The sequence below is a fragment of the Ammospiza nelsoni genome, chromosome 25 (assembly GCF_027579445.1).
Source record: "Ammospiza nelsoni isolate bAmmNel1 chromosome 25, bAmmNel1.pri, whole genome shotgun sequence".
Taxonomy (NCBI): domain Eukaryota; kingdom Metazoa; phylum Chordata; class Aves; order Passeriformes; family Passerellidae; genus Ammospiza; species Ammospiza nelsoni.
In genome coordinates, this window is record NC_080657.1 from 1,740,316 (window position 1) to 1,759,203 (window position 18,888).

Genomic DNA, 18,888 nt, shown 5'->3' on the forward strand with positions numbered 1-18,888 from the left:
ACCAGAGCAGAGATTTGGGGCACAATAGCTGCAAACAAGGGAGCTGCAAACAAAACCCTTTGCCAGCACACTCGGGGCGTATTTGGAGTTAAGCACCGCTCTCCTCCCTCCTTGCCAGCACTGCAATATTATGCCTACAAAGTACAATTTAACCAATAGATTCCTCCCCCACGAGTTTAGCAAAAAGAGGAGCCGCGGGAGGAAGTGTGGAGCAAACAATCCTGCACAGCGTGTCCTTCCAACTCACAACACAGCCCCAGCCACTTGTCACCCCCTCCCCCGGGCCACCAGGCACCGGCACAGCTCCTGCTCCCCGGGAAAACGGCAACACGAGGCGCTTCTGAGCCGCTGCCACTTCAGTAAAAAGCGAGGAGGAAACACCTACACTGGAGGAAAAGTGTTAGCACAATCTCAGCTGCTGATGGAGATGCCAAGGGAGAGGAACAGGCTGCTGGTGGCAGCGTTTGCCAAGGATGGGAGAGGTGACATCGCTGCAAAGCCAATGGCACAGCTGCACATCCATTTTGCCCAGCAGAACACGGCCCGAGCTTCCCGAGGAGAGGGCTGAAGATGACACCATATGTTCCACCAAATGTAATTTCCCCCAGATTTGCAGCATAAAAAAAAGCTTCCTAACGACGCGTAATGAGCTATTACAGCCTCGTCTGGAAGCAGGGCTGACCAAATTCAATCAGCTTTCCCAGCTTTTGTTCAAAAGCTGCCCCATCAAGGCGCTTGTTATGCTAAAATATTTTCTGTTTGCTCCACAAATCTGGTGTCTATTGAATTTGTCTGGTGACCTCAGGCATTGAAATGATGCTGCTCCCCCTTGGTGGGGCTGCAGCCCACGCGTCTGGAGGAAAAAAGGAGCTGGTTTCTCCTTCAGCCTCAATTTTGGTGAAGAAAGTTCCAAATGGAGAATCTTCATTATTAGTGGCAGAGCCGGGGAAGGCACAGCTTGAATTTCAGATTCCCAGATGGAGGCAGCAAAGCTGGCAGCCAGAAAAATCTTCATTTTCCTTGGAATTTGGGCATGCTGGATGCAGAGTTATTGAGTGGCAATAATGACAGAGCCCCACGATGCCATTTGACACTTTGAACTCACAAAACCCTCACCTTTAATGCCACCAACTAAATAAAATAAAACCAACTAAATAAAACCCAAATAAAACCTATTTATACCATCCAGACCCGTTCTGCACCTAAATACCTTCCCAAACCAAAATTTTATCAGCTTCCACTATTTCCCATTTGAGGATGTAATTTTTTCCTCCTTACAGGAAAGATCTGGTTGTTTTTTGAGAGGAAGGCATTAAAAAACCCCACACAGGGGTTTCATTTCAGCCTCATTGTTTTCCAGCTGCAATGCATTGATGAACACTGTTAAATTTTTAATTGTGATGCATTTTGCCAGAGCTCACACAGGGCTCACTCAAAGCCAGCTTTATTCCAGTTTTTATTGGTATCACTGGGTTTTACTACAGCAAAAATCATCAGCAGGGCTCTTGGTTACTCTCTAAGAGCAAACAGACAGAAAAACACTCTGTCTGTCCTTCCATGAGGTTTAAATCACAGTCCCTTCCTCCTCTCTCCACCATTCAGATGTGGATCAAAGAGGGAAATTTGCAGCTCTAAATCCTTCCCAAAGGGCAGAGCTGCTTCATGGCAGAGTTTTACACTCCCAAAAACACAAACCTGAGGGGATGGAGCCACCATGAGCACCTCCCTGGCATCATCAGGAGCTGCTTGCTGACAATTTCCATCCCTGGAAGTGTCCAAGGCTGGGCTGGACAGGGATTGGAGCAAACTGGGGTAGTGGGAGGTGTCCCTGCCCTGACTGAGATGATCTGAATGATTTTTGTGTCCCTCTGAACTCAAACCATGCTGGGATTCCATGGATATCAGTGAAATTGTCTCCAGAGCACAGGTAAAGGATTCCTTTTCCAAAAAAAACTTAATTTGTGGGGTTCATTGGTTTAAAATCCATGAACCACAATGTGCTGACAACTCCCATGTGCTTTCAAGGGATTTCTCCTTTTCCCTCAATGCAAATCTCTCTGTAAATAAAATTTACAGAGGTAAAATTCACATCACAAAGCCCTGACAGCGGCCATGCCCCAAAAGTGCTGTTCTTTCCTGCCTGAATTCTGTGATTTCTGGGATTTTTGCAGCCAAGCTTCACTGCTGATCCTCTGGATAAATGACTTCCATTTCCCTGTCTCAATCATTGCACATTCAGGGCAGGGAGAAACTTTGTTTTCCAAAGTTCTGTCCCACTCTGGGTATCACAGATTAAAATCTATGAACCACAACGTTAAAAAACTTCAGTGCTGAGCTGAAATTTTGATTTCTTTAAGATCACATGGGCCAAAAGCATCTCCAAAAATAGTCAGATTGCGATGATAAAAATATGAGATGATTTGCTGCCTGAATAAACTTAATTTGCTCTCCAAAATTCCACTTATAAATACCTAAAGGAGTCACAAGGCCCTGCTGGCACCCCTGAGAAGAACATTGGGAAGATCAACCCATCCACCTCCAACTCATTTGGAGTTGCTCAGTAGCACAGGAAAGAAGAAAATGACATCTAAAAGCTGCAAAATATTTATAAACTCGAGTGCAAATCTCATGAAATGCTTCTGCAGAAGGAGTCACAAATGAAACTTCAAACCACTGAAAACCAGACCAATTAACACCTCTAAATGCAGAACAAGAACCAGCACAGCCCCTCAGCAGTGGGGTTGCACTGGAAGCGTTCAGGAATTCTCTGGAAATTGTGGTTTGGCCAAGTCCTTGCTCACCCACAGGGATTGGCTGGAATTTGGGGAATTTCTGCAAAAAAATTCAGTCAAAAAATTAAAACAAACATGAGAAGAACTCTGAAAATAAATCTCCATTTCCTTGGTGCTGGCAGCTGGTACCTGATTTCCTTGGTAGGAGCTTTTCAAAGTGAAACCACATCCTCAGAAGGCACCTTGAGAAGGGAGAACATCAAAGTTCCTTGCAGGAATTCTGCCTGGTGCTTCATCCCCTCCTTTGCAAAGCTCCTTCTCCCTGGCCCACCACAAAGGCTGAAGGTTCAACTTCAAACAAAAAAGGAAATTTTCCTCACCAAGTGCTGCACCCACCTTCAATCCTCTCATTTGCACTTCCTGAAATAGCAAGACAAAACCCCACCAAGTTGAGGCAGCCTCAGAAAAATAAGATTAAAACCCAAACTACTTCAAGGGACTCGGTTATCTGCAGGCCTCACAGTGCTACAAAGCTTTGCCCCATCTGTGTTTGGGAAAAAATCCAACTTTGCTGCCTTATTTTGATGTTGTTTATGCACAGGGATGAGCCTAACTCAGGAATTCACATTTCTGAACTGCAAATCCATCTGGGTTTCAAGCAAAATCCAACCATGGGGGTCACTCCTGTAAAACCACTGTCCAGAATCTGGTTTGGAGCAGGAGCAGCTGCCTGGCACTGGGTTGTCACCTCTGTGACAGCACAATTTTATATTTTCACTGCTCAGCAAGTGACCAGAAGGGCTCCAATGAAAGCAGCTTGGCCTGGATTCCATCAGAGCTCAGGGAAAGGCCAATTCCCTGGAATTCTGCCCTTCCCAGAGTCCAAACTGCAAGATTTTCCATGCTGCAGCCATGGGAGGGATGTGAATCACAGCTCCTCTCCCCAGCAATCCCAGCCTCCTTCATGAACTGCAGGATCAGCTCCTGCTCTCCCAAAGGAACAACTCCTTGCCAAAAACTGATACTTCTAGAAAGGATTTTTAGAAGTTTTTTACTCGAGAAATCCACGGGTTGTGTGGGAGGAAGGGAGGTTCTCCAAGGCAAACTCTCACTGCACACAGCAGCTCCCATTGTCTGCAGGAAGTGTAGAAGAAATCACAACTTTATTTCACAGATTTTGAGCCTTCCTACATCTCAGCTCCCTCCCTTGGCCTTCTGAGTCAGAGGTGAAATGGGTCATAAAAACAGAGGGAACATTTCCTGCTGCCAGGGGTGCACTTTTCACCCTGAGGAGAGACAAGGACTTGGACAAACTCTCACCCTGAGTCACTCCAGGAAAAGATTTGAGCTCCTCTCCAACAGGGGAAGTCCCAGGGGCAGATTAATCCCACCAAATATTTGGAGGAATTTATCCCAGTGCCTCAGCATCCAGCCCAGGGCTCTGAGACCTTTTGGCCTGAGGAAAGGGGGCTGGAGAAACTCAGCTGCCATGGGACAGTGCTTAAAATCCTTTTAAAAAAGACTTTTTTCTCCTTGGGCACATCCTCATTCCTTCCACAGCAGCCAAGACCAAACTACAGATTTATGATGAGGTTTTCAGGCAGGTTCCACTCATTTAGGAACCAGGAGCTCTGATTATTTCAGCTTTGCCATTAGAAAATTCCCTGGACCAGAAATTTCCCATTCTGAACCTAGAGAGTTCCTACTCTCCTCACCATAAACTTAGAAATCCACTTCATCAATTCTTACTCCATCCCACATCTCTTGAAATGTAGGGCTTGGAGGTGGATTTCATTTGCTTTGAAGTGAAATCTCCCTCCTGAGCTCAGCCACTAAATGGAATTCTTTCCTTTATGCCAGCCCCAGCCCTGCACCTTCCCTGCCCACTCTCCATCCAAGCAAAATTAATTTGGGCAGGTAAAAACTGCTTCAAGATTCAGGGTTTTTCCTTCCCCTCAATCAAGGGACCAGAGTCTTTCAAGGCAGAGTCTGCTAGCAAAGAGTTCATTTGTGTTTCACAGATTTGTTTCTCCATCTGTTCCCTGACACTGCTCTCCCTTTCCATCACCTCAAACACACTGTCTGGGTTTTTGAAGATACTGATCTTTGTTATTACAGTAAAACCAGATGGTTTGTGCCTCTTTATAAGGTATTTCCTCCTCCATTCCCTTTGATTCCAGGGAGATCCAAGGAAATAATTTATCAGGTTTCTGCCAGGTTGTGAGAAAGTCTGATAAAATTTCTGAAAGCATCAAAAACCTCTAGCAAGCACACCAAGCCTCAAGGAGAGCTCCTGATGGAGTTCTGGCTGGGAAAAAAAAAATGGATGGAGGTCAGACAGGAGGCAGCTCAGCTTCCCAGAGGTGCCTGGAGCTGTGGAAAGTTCCCTGCTCATGGAACAGGATCATTCTAAGGTCCCTTCCAAGCTGAGCCATTCTGTGATCCTGCTCCAAATAACAGAGTTTTAGGAGCCTCATTATTCGTGTAGCTGATGCAGCCCCAGAATTGCCAAGGAGGATCTCATCAGGAAGGAAATAATTCCATTTACTGCTGGATAAAGGGCAATAACAAAGTGCAAACACTGACAAATGGTCAGCTGGCAGAAATCTTGTGTGGTCAATTATCAGCCCCCCATTGCCAAGCAGATGCTCAAATCACAGCTCATTTTTGCATCTGCTCCAGCACAGTCTCAGCAGCATTTAAATTCCTAGGAGAAGCTGCAAATAAATGAATATATTGGGATTTAACAGCATCTAGAAAGCAGAATGAGAGGAAGCACAAGTTGAGCCACGGGGTTCTCTCCCAACACACTGGAGATGGCTCAATGTCAGAAGTTTATTCTGAATATAAAAGGATTTTTTTCCAACTTGTCAGTGTGACTTTTAGCACTCAATCACCCAACATAAACATATGTATGAGATATAAAAGAGATATATATGAAAAATGGATTTGATATATATGGAAGTTGTATTATGTATGAAAATTCTATTTCCTGCAGCGTGCAGATAAGGGAAAAGACAAAATCTCTCCTGTAGCCAGCTTGGAATTCCCTCAGACAGCACAGCAGCAGGAGCCAGGATCCAAGGAAGAACAGACAGATTACGTAAAAGATGGGATAGCAAAGCAAACATTACCCTGAGACAAATGCCAGGAGATTTGCAACTCAAAGCACAGCTGAAGATTTGTAGCAGCAATGTATTAGTTACAGCTTCCCAGAAGGAATTCCCTTGCTGGCTCTAAACCTGCTGATTTTTCTTTCTTTCCTTCATGAATTCCTTGGGATTCACTCAGCATTCCTTGGGATCACTCAGCATTTCCCATGCAGATGGCACAGGCAGGGCACAGCTCACAGGGCACTGCCAGCCCACCCAGGAGCTTTTTTCACCTGGCACAGCCTGGCACAGCCTGGCACAGCCTGGCACAGCCCACGCTGCCTGCTGGGCTGAGTTCCAAGCCTCCAGCTATTTGCAATAAGAAAGGTTTGCACTAATAAGAAAATCAAATTGTGTGCATCACAGACAATGTTCTTCCCCAGCAAAGGAGAGCTCAGTTTCACTTGTCAGCCCGGCTCCTTTAGAGCTCCTTGCCTGATTTTTTGTGACTCACAACATACGTCTTGCATTTTTAATTTGAAAGCAAGAGGAAAACAGGCCATTTTAGCTTTCCCTGCCTGTCCCCTCTGCATTACTTATGCTGGATTCATCCTCTGGAAGCAGCCCTGTGGCGATGCAGCTGCTCCTGCTGCCTGCCTAAGTGCAGGCTCCACACACACAACTGTCAGCTCCTTGTGCCTCACAAGAAATGGCAATTATTGCACCCATGAACACTCTAAATAACCACAGGGAGCCGTGGCTGGAAGCTACCAGAATGTTTTGGCTCTCAGAATATCCCAGGCTGATGCAGCAGGTTTTAGTATTTGTATTTTTGAGATTCGCTGCTTTAGTGTGTAGTTCTGAGATTCATATTAAGGGATGGTGAGCTCTGTGCACAGAGCAGACAAAACAATTCCTGCTCCAGCTGGGGTCCAAGGACAAGTGATCCAAATTTCAGGGCCAAGAGCACAAACAATGTGGACTGAAGAGAGAAAAACAATCAGGATGGGACTGCATAACCTAAAGCTGTAATTGAACACTTAATTCCAATATGCAAATATAAAAGTGAGAGACTCCATGACCAGTTGTCCATTTTGTGACCATTTTGGTTCATTTTGGGTGTAGCCCTGGCTGGGCTCTTGTGCTGCCCAAGGCCTTTAATAAATCCCTAATTTAGGGATTTATTGAGGCCTTTAATAAATCCCTAATTTATTCTTTAACTCTGTTCTGGGTCAGCCTTCTCCAGGCATAAAGAGGGACAGAAAACACCAGAAAATCCCCCTGGAGCAGAGCCAGAGGAACCCCCAGCTCCTGTAATCCAGAAGGTGTCAGAGCCCAAGAACCCTGGGAGCTGCAGGGATATTCTATTTAGCCTCTAAGTTAGGTGTGAGGGGTGTTTTGTACTCCAAGTCCAGGCAGGGTGCAGTGCTCTCCATCTCCCCTGCTGGTAGGAAGGGAAAAGCTCTCTAAGAACCCTTGGTGAGACACCAGCAGGGGTGGTGCAAGGGTTAACTCCTGAGGCTGCGACTTTGAAGGGTCAGGAATTTGAATTTCGCCTCTTCTTCTTTTCCCTCTCTCCCTGTTTTTATTTAATTTCTACTCACAACCATTAAAATCTGGGGTGTACATTCTCCTGTGAGTGTTGTTGTAATAATATCCCTAAAATTGTCCCCTGGGATTAGCACTGAGAAACTGGGGAGAGTTTACCAGGGGGGAGTCATTGTTTTTGAAATCCAAACTTAATTAGAATCCCAGAAAAGATCTGGCACCACCCCCAGCCCCCAGGAGCTGAAATCCAAACCTCTCTGCAATCCCAACACCTTCCCTTCCACACCCCCACAGTCAGTGGCTCTTGGATGACACCCCTGAGCCAACACAGAGAAGGTGTCAAAAATAAACCCCAATCTAAATCTCAGCATTTGAGCTCAAGATTCCCCCAGTCTGAGTCCAAATTTCAGCATTTCAGCTCAATTCCCCCAGTCTGAGTCTAAATCCAGCACTTGAGCTCAAGATTCCCACAGTCTGAATCCCAGCTCTTGAGCTCAACTCCCTCAGTCTGAGTCCAAATTTCAGAATTTGAGCTCAAGATTCCCCCAGTCTAAATCCCAGCTGAAGATTCCCACAGTCTGAGTCTAACTCCCAGCACTTGAGCTCAAGATTCCCCCAGTCTGAATCCAAATCTCAGCACTTGAGCTCAATTCCCCCAGTCTGAGTCTAAATTTCAGCACTTGAGCTCAAGATTCCCCCAATCTAAATCCCAGCATTTCAGCTCATGATTCCCCCAGTGTGAGTCCAAATTTCAGAATCTGAGCTCAAGATTCCCACAGTCTAAATCCCAGTACCTGAGCTCAAGATTCCCCCAGTCTGAATCCAAATCCCAGCACTTGAGCTCAATTCTCCCAGTCTGAGTCCAAATCTCAGCATTTCCGTTCAATTCCCCCAGTGTGAGTCCAAAATTCAGAATTTGAGCTCAATTCCCCCAGTCTGAGTCCAAAATTCAGAATTTGAAGTCAATTCCTCCAGTCTGAACCCAAATTTCAGCATTTGAACTCAAGATTCTTCCAGTCTGAATCCAAATTTCAGCATTTGAACTCAAGATTCCTCCAGTCTGAGTCTAAATCCCAGAATTTGAGCTCAATTCCCCCAGTCTGAGCCCAAATCCCAGCACTTGAGCTCAGGATTGCCCCAGTGTGAGTTTCAGGGAGGTGGAGCAGTCCTCGAGGTGGCACTCAGTGCTCTGGGCTGGTGATAAGGTGGGAACTCCATGTTCTGGAGGTGTTGCCAATGTTGATTCCAGGATAGTTTGGCAAAGCTCTGCTTTTCCCATGGAATACAAACCTGCTTTGGTATTTTCCTGATTTTCTGATTTTTTCACACCAAACCCCTTCACAACATTTCCCAGATATCTGTAAAACTCCTCTGAGCCAGCCAGGTTGATTCCTGTGCAGGAATTTTGTGCATGGCAGTGCACAAATTATCACAGACATTTTTTTATTCCCCTCTGAAAACAAACACACTCCAAATAAAGAACTCAAGTCCAGCCAGGAGCTGAATTTTCCCTCCCCACCAGCCTCATCCCCTCCCACCTGGGGGTTACCTGAGGTAATAGCCACACTTTTCCTCACTTGGATTGGCACAGCCTGGAGAGAAACGTCTCCTTTGCTCAGGCTGTGCTTCTGAAATCCAGCTCCGTTGTTTTGGCCTTGAAAATAATAAATTGTGTTAATTTTATTTTAGGTTATTTGTTAAATTAGGCTACAGTTCACAGAGAGGGCAAAGAGCCCTGCAGAACTATGGCAGATGTGACATTCTTGCAGCACTGTTTTTGAGGATGGAAAAAAAATGAAAGAATTTATTTGTGTAAAGCTGCCAAAGATCAACCACGCCGAGAGCAAAGCAGCTGAGCCACCCAGGCGGTCACTGCCCTGCTGACCACAACGGGGAGCTCTCAAAAGCAGCAAAATCTCTTTTTCACACAACAGCAACGCCCAGAATGAGGGGGAAAAGCCCCGATGTGGCGCCTCCAGGAGCGGGGAAGAGCAGGAGCTGCATCCCGAGCGCTCTGCTGCTGCCACCTGCAGGGAACAGCCCCGGGAGGAGCAGCCAGGGAGGCACAAACATCCCCTCTCCTGCCTGCAAACCAAAACTGCCTCACCCACCTCCTTTCCCACTTCCCGATGTTCTTTCCCCTCTTCCAGGGTGAAATATTTATTATTTCCCCATTATTTCAATGCGATTTAATTTAGAAATAAACCCAGTGGTGGAGGAAACAGCTGGGATGGTTTTTTAAAGTGCAGATTTCCTAAGAAATTACCTTTCTTCCTCCTCCTGTGGGACAGGAATTACTTTGCCACTTTTCTTGCCACTGGGTGGCTCTTCCTGCCCACTCTGGCCTACAGCTGTGTCCCTTAACTGGAAAGGGAAGGAAAAAGGGGATTAACATCTAATAAAACTTTTCCATGTACATTTTGCTTTTAGAGTTATATAAAAATCCACTTGGAAAACCTCCCCCTGTATCAACACAGCACTTGTGTGCACATGGACAAATCCAAAGGGATGGGATGAAAACCATTCAAGTTGCAAGAATGAAGATGGGAGTTTACTTTGGTGCTGCCTGGTGGCTGCTCAGCTCCTCTGGATTCCCCTTCAGCATCCTCTGGAGAGCCTGATTTCCTTGACAAACAGCTCAGCGTTCCTTTGGGAAGTTCTTTTTTGGGTGGAAGTCCAGATGCTGGACTCTGATCCCCTGTGCCCTGGCCACAGGGAAGGCTGGATGAGGGCAGGGATTTCCCCAGGCTTTCCTGGCCTTTAGGCATCACCCTTTCTGAGGATTTCTCAGCAATGCAGCTCCCAGCAGCTGTGGAATATCCCAAGCAATCATCTATCATGGCATCCAGAGTTTCTCTTTCCAGGTTGTTTTCCTCCAGAGCCTCATCAGCACAGGCAGCAGCAAAGGGGCTCAGGCTCAGCAGCTCCTGCAGGTCAAGGTCCAGCTCCTGCTGCAGCCTCTGAGCCCCATCCAGAGCAGAAATGCCACTCAAAACTCCAGGATCACACCCAGAGCTGCCTGAGGGATGCTCCTGAGGCTCCTCTGCCTCCTGGGTGGCCTCACTGAGTGACACCCCCTGGTCGCTCTTGCTCTCACTTTGGCTCACGTGGCTCTCACCATGGAGGTTCTGCTGCTGCTCAGCCTCCATGGAATCATCTGCCAAGATTTCCTGGATCTCCTCCTCGGTGTAATCAAAGGGAGAATTGCCTTTCTCACTGCCTGACAGCTCCAGCAGGGAATCATCCAGCTCGCTGTCGTCGAAGCACCTGCTGATGTCCAGGGAAATGGCCACATCATCGTACTTGGCCACGGCAAAACCGGCCCCAGGCTCGTCCTGCCCACTCTCATCCAGGAGCAGGGAGCAGCCAGAGCCTGGGGAAGGGAGCAGAGCACTCCCTGCAGGGTTTGGGGTGCTGCAGTCACGGCTCAGCACGCAGGCTTTCTTGGCTGACTGCAGGGCCTGCACCTGCACCGTGGAATCCGAGAGCCTCTTGGCCCCGGGGGCTGGATCCTGCCTGAGGCCCTGGTGGAGCCCAGGGGAGGGAGGGCAGCTCTCTGCCATGGCTCTGTGCCTTCCTGCAGCTCTGCTTCCAGCTCCACAGGCTCATCTGCTGCTGCTGCTGGTCTTTGATCAGCCCTGCCACAGGAGGGATCAGCAGGAGTCAGCTCCAACCTGCCAGCAAAAGCAATGGCCTCAGTGAAAGGAGCTCAGCTGGAATTTAGCAAAACCACCACAATTTGATCTCTGCTCTGGACGGTTTTGGGTCCCAACCAATCCTTCATCCTGAGTGTTCCCTCAAGCAGGAAACCCCAATGATTAGAAACCCCCTCTCCTCCAAAGTGCTGCCAGTCCCTCACAGCAGACCCCAGGAATCCCAAAGCACAGCTTTAAACTGCAGAACACGCCTGAGGCATGAAATAAAACCTCCAAGTGTCTCAACCCCCACCTCCGCCCTTCAGAGATACAAATAAGCACATTATTTTAAAAAAAGTCTTTTTTTGGCTTGGGAAAAACTGAGCAAAGGAAGAGGAAGCCTGTGAGGGGATTAGTCATTGAGACACTCACACAAAACCCTTCATTTGGGTGTAGCCCTGGCTGGGCTCTTGTGCTGCCCAAGGTGGATCCATTGAGGCCTTTTAATTAATCCCTGCTTTATTCTTTAATTTTGTCTAGCCTCTGTTTTAGGCCTTTACAAGGCATCATCTGTGCCAGGACCTCACCGCCCTCACGGAGAGGGAATTTTCCCCAACATCCCCTCTCCCCTGGCAGTGGGAGCCATTCCTGTGTCCTGTCCCTCAGGCCCTTGTCCCACATCCACCTTGGAGCCCCTTTAAACACCAAAACCCTCACTCGGCTCACCCTGGAGCCTTTCCCTGTGCCGATTAAAACCTCAGGAGGCGGCACAGCCCCGCTCTCCCCTCACCGAGGCTTTGAAGCCAACACCGCCTCCGTGAGGGACCCGCCCGTCCCTCAGCGGCACCGCCCAACCGGCGCCTCAACGGCACCGCCCCAAGGCGGGGCCCAGCCCGCCCCGCCCCCGGCTCCTCCTCCCCGCCCACCCCAACACAGGGAGCTCCCCGAATCCCGGGAAAAAAGGGGTAAAACCGCCCAAAATAAACGAGGGAGAATTAAATTGCGCTGAGGCAAAACAGCGGCCGCGGCCCGGCCGGGCCTGGCGGGAAAGGCGCTCACCCGCCGCCATCTTAACGGCGCCAAGGCCACGCCCACACGAGCGCGAGGCGCCCTCTGATTGGTGGAGCGCGGGCTCATCGCCGCGCGAGGCGCTCTCTGATTGGAGGAGCGCGCCCCTCTCCCATCCCGCATCGACAGCTCGGCGCTCGGCGGGCCTCAGGCGCGGCAGTCGAGCGCCGAGCGGGGCTGATGCAACCCGGGGCAGGTCGGTGGGACCGGGCGGGGAACCGGGGAGGGAAACGGGGAGAACAGGAGGGAACCGGGGGGAACCGGGGCTCCGGTAACCGCGTGTCCTGCCCTGCAGCCGCCGCCATGGAGCCCGCGCCCGGCCCGCAGGAGAAATATCAGCTCATCACGCGGAACCTGCAGGTACCGGGAGGCGGATGGGGCCGGGGCGGCGGCATCGGGGCTGGGCCGGGGGGACGAGTGGCGGCGTCGGGGCTGGATCTGAGGGACGAGCGGGGATGGGCCGGGGTCGGGCGAAGGAATTGGGGCTGGATCTGAGGGATGAGAGGGGCTGGATCGAGGTTGAGCGGAGGAATAGGGGCTGGGCGGTTTGGTTTGGGCTGGAGCGGGGGCGATTGGGGCAGGATGGGGTCCAGGTACCGGAGGGAATACGGCAGGATTGGGGTCCGAGAGGGGGAACGGGGCAGGATCGGGGCGTGGGGAGGCCGGGATGGGGGGATCCCACCGGGATAGGGGCGATCTGAGGCAGGGCAAGCCCAGGGACCCGGCATGCGGGATTTGTCCCAGCGGGATTTGTCCCCTGGGATGTGTCCCTGGGGGATTTGTCCCTGCAGTTCCCTGGGATGTGTCCCCTGGGATGTGTCCCTGGGGGATTTGTCCCTGCAGTTCCCTGTGCTCTGTCCCCTGGCAGGAGGTGCTGGGCGAGGAGAAGCTCATGTCCATCCTGAAGGAACGGGAGCTGAAGATCTACTGGGGCACGGCCACCACGGGCAAGCCCCACGTGGCCTATTTCGTGCCCATGTCCAAGATCGCCGATTTCCTCAAGGCTGGCTGCGAGGTGGGCGCTGCCACCCTGCTGGGTGCCACCTGCAGCTGGCAAGGACGGCTCCCCTGACCCTGCTGTCCCCTGTCCTAGGTGACAATCCTCTTTGCTGACCTCCATGCCTACCTGGACAACATGAAGGCTCCGTGGGAGCTGCTGGAGCTGCGGACCCGGTACTACGAGCAGGTCATCAAAGCCATGCTGGAGAGCATCGGGGTGCCCCTGGAGAAACTCAGATTTGTCCGGGGCACTGATTATCAGCTCAGCAAGTGAGTCCTGGGCAGCCAGGGGGGCCCTGGGGGGCTGGGCTAGGACAGGGGTGGATGGAGTTAAAGAATAAAGTAGGGATTTATTAGAAGTATCTAATATTCTATCTATCTATCTATATATTATATATATATCTAATATTATTATATATAATACAGTGTTATCCTTAAAAGTAAGGATTTATTCGAAGTATCTAATCGTGTGTATATATATATTTAATATTATATATAAAACAGTATTATCCTTGAAAGTAAGGATTTACTAGAAGTATCTAATATTGTGTATATATATATATCTATATATCTAATATTATATATAATACAGTATTATCCTTAAAAGTAAGGATTTATTAGAAGTATCTAATATTGTGTATATATCTATATATCTAATATTATATATAATACAGTATTATCCCTAAAAGTAAGGATTTATTAGAAGTATCTAATATTCTATCTATCTCTCTCTATATATATAATATATATATCTAATATTATTATATATAATACAGTGTTATCCTTAAAAGTAAGGATTTATTCGAAGTATCTAATCGTGTGTATATATATATATTTAATATTATATATAAAACAGTATTATCCTTGAAAGTAAGGATTAATTCGAAGTATCTAATCGTGTGTATATATATATTTAATATTATATATAGAACAGTATTATCCTTGAAAGTAAGGATTAATTCGAAGTATCTAATCGTGTGTATATATATATTTAATATTATATATAGAACAGTATTATCCTTAAAAGTAAGGATTTATTAGAAGTATCTAATATTGTATATATATATATATCTAATATTATATATAATACAGTATTATCCCTAAAAGCAAGGATTTATTAGAAGTATCTAATATTATATATACACACACATATTCACACATACAAATTATTATATATTATTTATTATTAATAATTATGTATTTTATATGTGTATATATGTATCTAATACTATTATATATAATACAGTATTATCCCTAAAAGTAAGGATTTATTAGAAGTATCTAATACTGTGTGTATATATACATATATATCATTATATTATTAATAATTAATAATTAATTATATATTTTATATATGTATATATGTATCCAATACAGTTATATATAATATAATATTTTCCCTAAAAGTAGGCATTTATTAGAAGTATCTAATATTTTATATCTATAAATATAGGTATATGTAAGATATATATGTGTATATATGTTATATATATAGATAGATATAGATATATGTAATATATAAATTTAGAAGTATCTAATAATGTTATATATAATATGTTATTATCCCTAAAAGCAGGGATTTATTAGAAGGCCTCAATATATCCACCTTGGGTAGCACAAGAGTCCAGCCAGGGCTACACCCAATATGAACCAAAATGATCACAAAATGGACACGTGGTCACAAGACCTCTCACTTTTATGAGTTCTGCTTCATTTCCATATTGCAGTTAATGGTCCAATTCCAGCTTTAGTCCATGAAGCCCAATCCTTCTTCAGCCCATGTTGTTTCTGCTCTTGGGCCTGAGATTTGGATCATTTGTCATTGGTCCCCAGCTTGAGCAGGGATTGTTTTGTCTCCCTACTCTGACAGTGGTGTGCCCAGGAGCAGCTGGCACAGCTGTCCCCATGCCCGGTGTGCCCAGGAGCATCTCTCAGGGCTGTCCCCATGCCCAGTGTGCCCAGGAGCAGCTCTCAGGGCTGTCCCCATGCCCGGTGTGCCCAGGAGCATCTCTCAGGGCTGTCCCCATGCCCACTGTGCCCAGGAGCATCTCTCAGGGCTGTCCCCATGCCCCTGGTGACAGTGCTGTCCCCACAGGGAGTACACCCTGGACGTGTACCGCCTCTCCTCCGTGGTGACGCAGCACGACGCCAAGAAGGCCGGGGCAGAGGTGGTCAAGCAGGTGGAGCATCCCTTGCTGAGTGGTTTGCTCTACCCAGGCCTGCAGGTGAGGCGGGGGTGGTGGCCAGGGAGGTGCTGGCACAGCCAGGGCCACAGGGGTGTTGGGGGCAGAGTGCCAATGTCGTTGTTGTTCACCCCAGTGTCACAGCTGGCGGTGGCACAAAGGCTGGCCTGAGCACAGAGCAAACAGTCTGGAATGTTCCTGACTTTCCCTGGCTGGGAGTGGCCCAGGAGGGGCTGAGGGACAGGGCAGGAGTGTTCTGGTCCAGCCTTCAGGCTCTGTGTCTCTCCACAGGCGCTGGATGAGGAATATCTCAAGGTGGACGCACAGTTTGGAGGGGTGGATCAGAGGAAGATCTTTACCTTTGCTGAGAAGGTCAGAAATTGGGGATTTCTGCCACACTGGGGTTTGAGGGAGGGCTTGGGCACTCCCAAATCCATTGGGAGAAGTGTGTGGGATTTTGGTTGATGTCACAGCTCTCTGTGCTGCTCCTGTGTACAGCCACACATCCCTGGCTGTGACTCTGCCCTTCCCGGGTGCTGTTACCCCAGATCCCAAAGCTACCTGGAGCCAGGAGCAAACAGGGATTGGGAATTAAAGCTGAATCAGGCTTGGATCTAACTTGCCTCCTTGTGTTTTCCCAGTACCTCCCTTCCCTGGGCTATGCCAAGCGTGTCCATCTGATGAACCCCATGGTTCCTGGGCTGACAGGCAGCAAAATGAGCTCGTCAGAAGAGGTTGGTCCTGGGTCTGGCTGTGCTGTGGGGGCTCTGGGGGGACAGCTTGGTGGCTGGGGGCTGAGAGGGGACCACCCCAGGGAAGGTGAGCTCTTCCTCACCATTCACATGAGTTCTAAGAAGGTGCAGCAACTCCAGCATGAGTTTGTAAAAGCTTGGGTGTAGGGCTGAGGAAATCTCTTGCTGCAGGACTCCAAAATTGATCTTCTGGACCGCAAGGAGGATGTGAAGAAGAAGCTGAAGAAGGCTTTCTGTGAGCCAGGGAACGTGGAGAACAATGGTGTCCTCTCCTTCATCAAGCACGTCCTCTTCCCCCTCAAATCAGGTTAGAGGCTCACCATGCTGGGGTGTGGGTAAGAGGAGGGGACAGGAGTGTGTCCCCTGAAACAAGGCTGTCCCTGAGTGCCACCTGCCCAGCCCCTGCTCTTGGGCAGGGTGGGTGGGGTGGTTTAGCTGAGCCTTGAGTTAATCTGAGCTTTAAAACCTGTTTTGTCCCAGAGTTTGTGGTCCTGCGAGAGGAGAAATGGGGAGGAAACAAAACCTACACGGCCTACGAGGCCCTGGAGAAGGACTTTGCTGAGCAGGTGAGTGCTGGGAGGGGCTGAACCTTCTGCCTGAGGTTCCTGGGAGCAGTCTGGGAGATGGAAATCTGCACTGGAGGAGGTGTGGAGTGTGGCCTGCCAGTGTGGGATGCTCCCAGGCAGGAGAGCCTGGGGAAGAGAGGATGAGTGAAGGGTGTGAGGTCAGGACAGCACCACATCAGCCACATCCTGCAGCAGAGCAGCACTTTAACCCTTCCCAGCTGTTTCCAACAGAGGCTGGAGGCAGAAGCATCCAGAAACTTCTCATGTCCAAGGGGAATCGGGTCGAGGATTTGGGATTCATCTTCCCATCCTGTTTGGTCTCTGTGGCCTCAGACAGGAACATCTTTGTCCTGACACAGGTTGTGCACCCTGGAGACCTGAAGAACTCTGTGGAAGTGGCCCTGAACAAACTGCTTGACCCCATCAGGGAGAAATTCAACTGCCCAGAGCTGAAGAAGCTGAGCAGTGCTGCATATCCCACCCCATCCAAAGCCAGTAAGGAGGGGCTGGGAGCCAGGGGAAGTGGGGTCCTGGGAGCTCAAGGAAATGGGGCTCTGACCATGCAGGGCTGAGTGGGACAGAGAAAAGTTTTGAAGCTCCAGACTCAAAAGCAGCCATGGAGAACATTGGGAAGGGTGAGGAAAGCCAGCACAGGAGGGACTCTGCTCTCTGGTATAGGGACAAGGATGGAATTCCCTGCAGGGAATTGCCCCCAGGGCCTGCATTTGGGGCTGAGCACCTGCCTGGGTTTGTGCTGAGTGTTGTGACCATTCCTTCACCCTTCAGAGCCTGGAGAGAAGGGAACCAAGAACTCAGAGCCAGAGGACGTGATCCCATCCAGGCTGGACATCCGTGTGGGCAAAGTGATCAGCGTGGAGAAGGTATGGGGAGAGGGGAGCAACCCTGCCACGTGGTGACATTTGGGGTGTGCCTGGTGGGGCTGGCACCTTCTCTGCCGCCCCATTCCCGCCCCTGCTCCCCCTGGCAGCACCCGGATGCCGACAGCCTGTACGTGGAGAAGATCGACGTGGGCGAGGCCGAGCCCCGCACCGTGGTCAGCGGCCTGGTGCACTTTGTCCCCAAGGAGCAGCTGCAGGACAGGCTCGTGGTGCTGCTCTGCAACCTCAAACCCCAGAAGATGAGGGGGGTGGAGTCGCAGGGCATGGTGCTGTGTGCCTCCAGGTGAGGGACACGGGGGACACCGGGGCTGGACCAGCCCTCCTGCCTCAGGGGCAGCACCCTGGGGTGACTCTGGTGTCTCCACACCTCTCCTTAGTGTGGGGGAGCCCCGTCAAGTGGAGCCCCTGGACCCCCCAGCCGGGTGCTGTGCCGGGGAGCGTGTCTACGTGGAGGGCTACGAGGGTGGGGAGCCCGACGAGGAGCTCAAACCCAAGAAAAAGGTCTTTGAGAAGCTGCAGGTGAGGCCTGGGAGTGGCTGTAGCTCCACCTCTGGGTGACCCCAGATGTTACTGTGGAGATGAACCCTCCCAGGGCTGACCCTGCTCCCTCTTGTGCTCCCCAGGCCGATTTCTGCATCTCTGAGGATTGTGTCGCGCAGTGGAAGCAGAGAAACTTCCTGACCAAGCTGGGCACTGTCTCCTGTAAAAGCCTGAGGGGTGGCAGCATCAGCTAACAAGTGCCAGGGCTGCTCTGGGGCCTCCTGCAGCTCAGCCAGGCTCCTCCCAGTCATCTCCCCACCCGTGCTCAGCCCTGGGGGCTCTGGGACTGAACCTGCAGCCTCTCACCCAGAGCTGCCTTCATCATCCATCCCCCTGGGCCCCTGGGGACTGACTGGAGGGGCCACCACACGCAAGGGACTCATGTGACTCATCCCCATGGCCTTGGGGCCACCCAGCTGTGCCACAGACTGGACTCCCTGCCCGCTGGGGTGCCACGTGTGGCTGCTGTGGTGAGGGCAGAAGGGAAAAGCTGCTTCTCCAACCTTGTGTTGCTGCTACCAGAGCTGGGGACAGCCCGGCAGGCCCCGTCCCCTGCTCCACCCCCAGCCCAGGCAGCACCCATGGGGCTGTCCTGAGCCTGTGAGGGGTGTGGGCCTTAAACACTGACTCGGGAACCATCTGTCTGTCATAAAACCCAATAAAATGTCGAGCTGACTGCACGTGGCTGTGCCCATCTGTCCAGGGGAGCTGGCAGCCAGCCCTGCTCCAGAGTTTTATTGGGCAGTGGTGCTGGGAACCAGCCCAAGGGTGTCCCTGGAGCTCAGCAGCACCAGGAGGGACCTGCAACCATAAACCAGGAAGAACAGGAGGCAGCAAGCTTCTGTCATCATTTTTACCAGCCAGGTACAGAGCT

The 18,888-nt window shown here is 49.7% G+C and overlaps 2 protein-coding genes across 2 annotated transcripts; one reads left to right on the plus strand and one right to left on the minus strand.

Moving 5' to 3' along the window:
* Window positions 1-8,888: 8,888 nt before the first annotated feature.
* On the minus strand, window positions 8,889-12,144 carry LOC132083681 (S100P-binding protein-like). The gene is made up of 4 exons (XM_059488503.1): window positions 12,067-12,144; window positions 9,928-10,896; window positions 9,639-9,736; window positions 8,889-9,026 (listed from the first exon to the last, which is right to left on the minus strand). Exons 1-4 carry the CDS (start codon window positions 12,142-12,144, stop codon window positions 8,918-8,920), a joined length of 1,254 nt encoding a protein of 417 aa, XP_059344486.1. The 3' UTR covers window positions 8,889-8,917.
* A 77-nt stretch (window positions 12,145-12,221) lies between these two features.
* Window positions 12,222-18,694, plus strand: YARS1 (tyrosyl-tRNA synthetase 1). Its single transcript, XM_059488686.1, has 14 exons — window positions 12,222-12,271; window positions 12,371-12,435; window positions 12,944-13,090; window positions 13,169-13,344; window positions 15,170-15,299; window positions 15,549-15,629; window positions 15,899-15,991; window positions 16,181-16,316; window positions 16,490-16,575; window positions 16,935-17,070; window positions 17,362-17,456; window positions 17,564-17,757; window positions 17,852-17,993; window positions 18,098-18,694. Exons 1-14 carry the CDS (start codon window positions 12,256-12,258, stop codon window positions 18,206-18,208), a joined length of 1,608 nt encoding a protein of 535 aa, XP_059344669.1. The 5' UTR covers window positions 12,222-12,255; the 3' UTR covers window positions 18,209-18,694.
* Window positions 18,695-18,888: the final 194 nt, after the last annotated feature.